At 32.8% G+C, this 9182-nt stretch overlaps 1 protein-coding gene across 1 annotated transcript in view; it reads left to right on the top strand.

Annotated features, from left to right (window-relative positions):
* The window catches only part of LOC110033691 (cytochrome P450 86B1-like), a 3798-nt gene extending 2347 nt beyond the window's left edge, over positions 1–1451 (top strand). Inside the window, 1 exon segment of the mRNA XM_020737747.1 lies at positions 837–1451. Within this exon segment, the coding sequence (XP_020593406.1) occupies positions 837–1211 (375 nt within the window). The 3' untranslated portion in view covers positions 1212–1451.
* The last annotated feature ends 7731 nt before the right edge of the window (positions 1452–9182 follow it).

Raw genomic sequence — 9182 nt, 5'->3', positions numbered from 1 at the left:
TATATATATATATATATATATATGTATATGTATATGTATAAATAGGAAGATTTGCATGAATATCACTAATTTCTTATGTATTTATTCATCTATCACAAACTTTGATTTTACACTTCTATCATTTTATCTATGTATATGTTTAATGTAAAATGAAAATTTTAGATGATATAAATATAAAAAATAAATATTAGATATTACATATATATAAATACATAATTGACAATTTGCATCTGGAATACGTACGTTTGACGCACATTGTCATCCTAATCCCTAATTTCTTTTTATTTAGAGTTTTAAACAAGTAGTTCATATGTACCTCTCAGTTCACTTTACTTCATTTAAATGTTATTTTGGAGTTGCTGCAGCTAACTGAGAGTTTAGGTGATCAGGCCCATGTCTTGCTGTCTTGTCTCTAAACATATTATATGCTAATATTATACAAGAAATATAAAGTTGGAGCATACATACATACATATATATATATATGAGCCGCGTTCACAGGTCAGTCGGCAGGGCAACTGTTTCGGTCGTGTAAGTCCCCTCTGGTCTAGGATTCCAATCCTGCCTTTGGTGACTGCTGCCTAAAAGGAGGGGATCCTCAAATGAGTTGGCTCATGGGTTCCTAGCTTGCGCTACTTAGCGATGCTGGCAAAGCCCAAAGGGATTGGTTCACAGTTTCGCCCGTCAACCACACACACATTTTACTTAATTTTTATGCATTTACATATCCAACGTCAAAATTTTGCATTCTACATTTACAAAACCAAAGACTTTCCCGTGACAACCAAAATATTACTATTTTTAGCATTTAAAAATTATGTACTTCTTTCATATAGGTTATAGAAGATGAGGTGTTCCCTGACGGAACAGTGCTGAAGAAAGGAACGAAGCTGATCTACGCCATCTACAGCATGGGAAGAATGGAGAGTATATGGGGCAAGGACTGCAGAGAATACAAACCAGAGCGGTGGCTCAAAGACGGCCGCTACGTGAGCGAGTCGGCCTACAAGTTCTCGGCCTTCAACGGTGGCCCTCGCCTCTGCCTCGGCAAAGACTTCGCCTACTACCAGATGAAGTTCGTCGCCGCCAACGTGTTACGTCGATACCACATCAGCGTCGTCGAAGGGCATCCGGTGGCGCCGAAGATGGCGCTGACGATGTACATGAAGTATGGGTTGAAGGTGACACTGAGAAGGAGAGAAGGGTGGTGAGGGGTTGGATGTGCAAAAGGGGTGAAGAAGTAGGAGGTGTGATGGATACAATTACAAATGTTTGGTGTTTGATGGGAGAAAGTTTAAGGTGTGAATTCTGATTTTTTTTTGGGGGGGGGTTTTATGATTTTTATTTCTTATAAATTTATGTTTTAGTTACCGGCTGAGATTTCGATTATTATATTGGCTGGGTATGTATGTAAGATATTGTGTTGTGGAATATAATTATATATGTTGTTAGGGGTGTGTGTTAAATTTATTATATTATAGTAAAGCAACATGTTGGATAAAGTCTCTCTTTCTTTCTCTTCTCTCTCTTCTGTCTTCTGTTTGGGGTAGCTACAACTTATTGAATAATCTGTCAATAAACTGCTGCCAGAAAACTGTCATCGCACCAAGATAGGTGCGGTGTGAAAACGCTGTTTTCAACGTTTTGAAAATGCATAAGCTGTCAAAATATAGTTTACCCAAACAAGTTCAAAATGTCACCGTACCAAATAAGCTGCCCCAAACGGTATAAATAATCACATAGAAATGCCATTATATTCTTTTATAAGAGAATATACCACTGTGGGAAATTTAATTTCACTTGCATTTCATAACAACCAATCCATATGAATTTTATATATCCAACTCCTAAAATTTACTTTTTATATTTATAACATCCAAAGCCTTCACACCACATAAGAAAATATCACTATTTTAAGTTTTAAAATATGAAATACAACTAATTATATGTAAAAATTTAAATTTAGGTGATAGATAGATACGTAAATAACTAGAAATTAGGTGGTATGTATGCAAATCTTTTTTGCTTTAATTTAACACTAATATAACTTCATTTTAGAGTTGCTTACTCTGCTAGAAAAACACAAAACATCCTTCAACAATTGAGCGTCTATAAACATATCATAACAAAACACGAACATTTAAAAGAACTTTGTTTTTCCGCATCGTAAAACGATGATTATTTCACAAGAATGAAATGTAAGAAGAACATCAAACTGTTCTCGTACAAAACTTGATCATAAATTTGCTGGAAAACTTAAAAAATGCATGCCCGGACACGTCCGGACAACTATTCAGAAGGGCTACCTTGTGATACATGGTGGCGTGACTGCATCCGAACTGTTGTCTGGACGTGCAGTCAGCCACACATAATAGTTGTCCCCAATATTAGCTGTTTGTTCTCTTCCACTGTCATAAACTCGTATCAGGGGAGGAAAGAAAGTGTTATTGCTCACAAGATAAATTATATAACAAATTAAAAGCATAATACTATAGATTCTCAAATAATGATTAATTTTGATCCCAAATCATAATATGGAAGCTCAGCTGAAATAATACCATGAAGAGATGAAGCCATGAATGCAGACATGTAACTGTTTGGATCACTTTTGAGTTTATTTTATTTATATTTAAATTTGAAATAGAACATATTTGATATGACATATAACAAGTTTAGTTATGATGTGTTATTAAGCATGAATCTCAATGTATTTTTTTTATAAAGGATATTCCAAATTCAAATTCAAGATTAATCGGGCCTCAATTTTGGCAAGTTAATAGTCATCTTGACCTCCTCAATAAGGCGAACTCAAAGATGTCAAAATTGGTTTATACAGATCTAATCAATTAAGCTCATACCAAGTCGTTGAAGCACAATTAGAGTTTTTTTTTTTAATCGTCAACGGAATGGTGTGAAAGGCAGAAGTCATTTGTAAATTCATTTCGAACATTGATTTTTCATTTTGGCAATGAAAATTAAATTTTTCATTGGATGATGAAATGAACACTCTTACATTACGTGAAGTATATCTCTCTTAAAATATGTTTAGAGATGTGAAAGTAATCTAGTTAAAAGTTGCGGATCTAAGAATGCTTAGGTTTATGATTAACTTTAGTTTGAGACAAAATACGAAACAAATGTATTTGTGAGAGAGTTGGCGTAGCTAAAGTGACTGGTAATATTAGAGGGAGATGTCTTAATAGATTTTAAACTACATATTTTACTTAAATCCATCCAAACATTAAAAAAACTAAATATTAATTTGAATTATTCATTAATTCAAAATTGATTATATTTTGTTTTTTTTTTTTCGAATCAATGTTGGACTGATTAATGATCTTCGACATACTTAACATCATTAAGATGTTAAACGATCAGATTTGGAGCCGAGCGGGGGTCTACTCGAAAAGAAATTAAATCCAAATTTTTGGCTCGCAACACAACACGTTTATTTCGATCCGAGCTTGATGTACGAGCCAAATTTTGAATCACTTTTCGAGTGATTTTCGTTGTCCGAGTTAAATTCACAGACCTACCAAACGTACAAAATAATTTCTACGTATCCCAAAAAGTTCCACGTATCGACTCCGAATTTAAGGGTTGTTTGGAAACAGGTTTAGATTAGGATTTAACCTAAAGTTAGGCTAAATCTTGATAGACGGTCGTTATTAGCAAAATAGAATCTCGGCTCAGTAAATATGGATTTCGTGGATTTGAGTATTTGACCTATAAAGCCCGAATATAGTATATCTCACAAACCGATGGATTTATGGCAAATAACTTGATCAACTGCCAAATACTTTTTTGAGGTTTAACCCATTTCAAATTTAATAAATCCATATATATAGGATTGATTAAATTTTAATAATTTTAATTTCTTTTATTGTGAGACAACACCTTAATGTTTTTAGATTTGACGTATGTTAAGAAAAATAGAGGTAGACTAAAAGGACTTGATGATGTTAACCTAAATAAGTAAAAGGCATGTGCATAAATAGTACATAATTATTATATCCTTACACATTTCATATCCAAACAAGTGGATTGAAGAGGAAGAATGGTGAAAGCAAGCTTACCTTCCTCATCGGTTTCAGGTAAGAGCAGGGTGAAATGATAAGAAAGATGAGAGTTTCAGTGGTCTTTGTCAGTCACGATCCCATCCTTGTTTTCTCGGCTAGCTTGAATGGTGACTATATCGAGAGGTAAATGGTTTTTAGGGCAAACTGAGAGAAATTTAGGATGAGTGAAGAGGAAGAATGTTGTGAAAAAGCCAGCCTAGTAAGAGTGCAACAGAAGGTCAAGAAAGACGAGAGTTTCGAGTGTCTTTGTAAGTCATGAAATCCATGTTGTCTTCCCAGCTAAGTCAAATCTTGATTGCAAGAATCGATCCAGCTGATGTCTTCCGAGCGAGGTCAGCGTCGATTGAAGGTGAGGGTTTTGGGAAAAATCAAGGAGGGAGGCGAATAGGGTTTCAAGCGCGTGCATGAGAGAAGAAAGGAGGAAATGAAGGCTTGCAACGTGAGCTTGTAGATTAACACCCTTTTCAATGGCTAAGTCATGGTTCTTTGCTATCATTTCAAAATCACATTAAAACTGACGTTTAAAGTCGTCGGTAAATATCACATACTCGTCAGTTTATCACCTTGGAAAAACAACCTCATTAAATACCGAAAGTTTTAATTCCGGGTTTAATCAACATTTTATACAGTTGGAAAGTCCAAATATGCGATCAGAAATAATTTTTAAGAAGAAGCAATAGCTTTAGAAGTAGTCATGCAACCTGAAATTAACTCACTAATATTCCATTGCTAAGTCATTGGAAAAGGACACGTTATTTTCAACCTCCAAAAGCCTTCAGTTATAACTGCTTTTCTACAGTGACATCCCTTGAAAATTGTGGACAAAGAATGGGAAGTCTTTAAAATGAGATCCTTTAAATTTTTTTATGAGACTACAATGGATAGTAATACATACTTGGGGGGGCTGACCCGACCCGCAATTACTTGTATTTTTAATCTTCAAAATATTGTCAAAAACTTCACCCAATTTATATTTAAAATAATCTTCAAAATATTGTCAAAAACTTCACCCAATTTATATTTAGTGGCTAGTTTGAATGAATGTGATGATATGAAAAATAAGTAATAATACTTCCCACCATACGTACTATGCAAGTATACGTTTTGTTTCAAGTAATATAAGATTTTCCTTAGAAACCCTAATATCGATCCCACGAGGATACTTTAATTATTTACAATGACTTGCTAAACTCAAATGTAAACTCTATCTAAATTGCATGTTTCAATAAAAATGATATGATAACAATAGTTAAGACTACATTAAAACAAATAAAAACAACTATATCTAACAACTTAATAAAATTAATTCTAACAAGTTTGAATAATATGTAAAGATCTTTCCCCTTGCAATGAGATATTAATCTACATAATATTTGAATGCGTAAAAATATAATGATGTATTGTGACAATAGGAACATTAATATTTTTTACCCCCTCCCGGTGCTAACAAAGAACATCAGCTAATTTAAAATTTTTAACTAGCTTGTGTAGTAGTGATGAATAGTTTCTAGCCTCTAACCTCCAGAATACCACCCAATGTGCCATCTCTATAGGACCTACTAGAGACCCTTACGGTCCAAACACTAAACCAAATTGAAAAAGAATTTAGTATGTCACCCTGGAAACATCAATTTTATGCCCTTCAAAACTTATCTCACTATTTATTTGCATTTCCCCTTAGGTGATCGCAACGACTTTGCCCAGAATAAAGTGTGACACTCACCAGTTTGGTGAAATCATAGCCCTTCCTGGTCTTTATGTTTCTCAATAGATTTTAACACCACAAGTGACCAATTTATAAAGTCAATGAAGAATCGGTGAAAATGTCATCACAACTTCTAAAAGTAAATAAAAATCTTTAAATCATTCTCTTCTCACGAGATTAATTCCCAAGATCAAGGAGAAAGAAATAGAAGTACTCAGAATTCATGGAGAATAAAATAAAAACACCAAATTTGTATTGAAATCCAAGTCTTTGAAACAAAAACTCAAACACAAATGCAAAGTACCTTGTGTCTCCTCCCCAACACAAATTATGGAGTCTCCTCGAAGAAATCTCCAAACTCTTACTTTACAACACAAAACACACTAAAACATACACTTAAACACAAAGGTGGGAATTCAAATGTGCCAAAAAGTCCTCAGTTTCGTTCAATTTTGGTCTATATTAATAGATCTCTAAAAATAACCAAAGATTATTTCAAAATTTGGTCAAATTCAATAGATCTTCTAGAAGGGTAGTTATTGGCGCTATAGCGCTAGTCTGGGAGCTATAGCACCCGTTGCCCATGTCTATGGCGCCATAGCACCAGGGGACGATGCTATGACGTCATACCATTTTGTAACACTTTTGTTAATTTTTCCTTCCTTTTCTCCAAATCTTCATTCTATGTGCCTGAAATAAAAAATATGCAAAATACATTCCTTTAAAGTGCAATGACACTAAAAATATGCATAAAACAATCATAAAATATGCATTAAAAACAGGTAATTTTAAGGTGGATCATTCCCCAAACTTTAATGTTACTTGTTCTACTTAAATGTTACTTGTTCTCAAGTAACTTTTTTATATTATGTAAAAATTATAATTTGTGGAAGTGAGTCTAACTTAAAGACTTCTATAGTTTTTGAGAAGCAGCGATAACTTTAGAAGTAGTCATGCAGCCTGAAATTAACTCACTAATATTCCATTGCTAAGTCATTGGAAAAGGACACGTTATTTTCAACCTCCAAAAGCCTTCAGTTATAACTGCTTTTCTACAGTGACATCCCTTGAAAATTGTGGACAAAGAATGGGAAGTCTTTAAAATGAGATCCTTTAAATTTTTTGTGAGACTCTACAATGGATAGTAATACATATTTGAGGGGCGCTGACCCGACCCGCAATTACTTGTATTTTTAATCTCCAAAATATTATAAAAAACTTCACCCAATTTATATTTAGCGGCTAGTGTGAATGAATTGGATGACATGGAAAATAACTAATAATACTTCCCACCAAAAGCACTATGCAAGTACACGTTTTATTTCAAGTAATATAGGATTTTCCTTAAAAATCCTAGTATCGATCCTACGAGGATAGTTGAACTATTTAAAATGACTTGCTAAACTCAAATGTAAACTCTATCTAAATTGCATGTTTCAATAAAAATGATATGATAACAATAGTTAAGCCTAAATTAAAACAAATAAAAACAACTATATCTAACAACTTAATAAAATTAATTCTAACAAGTTTGAATAATATGTAAAGATCTTTTCCCTTGCAATGAGATATTAATCGGCATAAGATTTGAATGAATAAAAATATGATGATGTATTGTGACAATAGGAGCATTCATATTTTTTACCCCCTCTCGGTGCTAACAAAAAACATTAGCTAATTTAAAATTTAGGATTACTATATTTAGGTAGTCTTTAATGATTTTGAACTCCTCTGTCCTCTTCTTAAACTTAAAAACTTTACACATATCTTTATTTTGACAAAATTGTATTAAACTTGAAAAGATTTTTCATAAAGTCTTAATTTTTTCTTTATAAAGTTAAACTCTAAAATTCTTAACAACTCCAAAAATACAATTTTCTTTACTTTAAATAGTAAAAACATAATCTTATCCTCTCATACTAAATATTTTAACTTTAGAACTAACCCTTATTATTAAAAAAACAAACTTTTGTTAAATTTTTCCATACCAATTATAAAATTAAAATTAGTTATCTAAAGCTAATCCCAACACACCACAGGTTATGTTAAAACAAATTTTAAAAATAAAGTTTTTTAAGGACAAATAAAATTTAGTTCTTTTAAAAAGATTTTCCCCCTTCCCCCAAACTTAAATTTTTAATTAATTTCAATAGATTAGTTCAGGGAGAAAGAAAAATTATAAAGTTTAGAAATAGAATAGTATAGGTACATGTAATAAAGACAAGTGAAATTAGCATGTCTAAGAATAAAAAGACTATTCTAGCATTTACATTGAAGCAAAAGATTAACATTAAAAGCAGGATAGCAGTTTTGTACCATAAACATAACTTTAACAGTTTTCACAAATGCAAATTTAAAACATTCTAGCAATCATACAACAAACTAACTACAGAAAATCTAAACATGAAAACAGAAAATAAAACAGAACAAAACCAACAGAGAACACTACACATCAGCATCTCCTTTATCACCACCATCATCATCATCTTCAAAGCCTACATTCTCCTTCATATCATCAGTTTTATAAGGTGTATATATGAGGCAAGTAGGAAATACTACCGAGTAGTCATCCATTAAGAATTTCTCCAATGTCTCATGATAAGCAATATCATAATCCACTCTTCTCTGTATATACTCATCATTATAACTAAGATGGTTTTCCAAACTCTTCTGCTGATTCTGTAATGTTAAGATATCTCCTTGTTGAATGAATAATTGTTCCATAAGAGTATCAAGTGAAGTAGTTCCGGATGTAGAAGGTCTAGAAGTGGAGAAGTGGAAGCTGGAAGCTGAAGCTGAAGCTGAAGTAGAAGGAATATCATAGCCTCTACTTCTAGATCTTACTTGAGTATGATTTCCATACATCTCCAAATTAGTCTTTCCAGTAGGCTTATGAGATGGTAAAACTTCTTCCCAAGTCTCATATTTAACTCTAGATTTAACACACAGAATTAATAAGAGCAGGATAACCCATACCTCCAATAGTTCCTCCCTACGAAGAAATAAACATGTTCTTGTAAATTAAAGAACCAATGTCAGTTGATTTGTTCATTTGAATGCAATAGTTCAATGTGGCTCTTTCTCGAGTTACCTCACTGAAGTGATTAGTAGGAAGTAACCTAACAGAAATGAAATAATGTCAGGCACAAGATTGAACATTTAACTTCGATAAAGAAAAGTTTACCCATCATCCATTCTTAATTTTTCATACTCCACTACCATCAGTAAAAAATTACATAATTTCTTCCAACTCTACTTCAGTAGGTTGAAATTCAGAATAAAAACAAGTAGGAACACTATGCAGTTTGTAAATGTGATTGATTCGAGCAGAACTTATATCCACATACTGCCCTCTCGCATAAATTAAATCATCCGATTCCTAAGGTAAATTCTTGTAA

Source organism: Phalaenopsis equestris, unplaced genomic scaffold, assembly GCF_001263595.1.
Source record: "Phalaenopsis equestris unplaced genomic scaffold, ASM126359v1 Scaffold000002, whole genome shotgun sequence".
Taxonomy (NCBI): domain Eukaryota; kingdom Viridiplantae; phylum Streptophyta; class Magnoliopsida; order Asparagales; family Orchidaceae; genus Phalaenopsis; species Phalaenopsis equestris.
The sequence above is the reverse complement of the archived record's forward strand: the minus strand, read 5'-3'. Positions and strand labels throughout refer to the sequence as shown.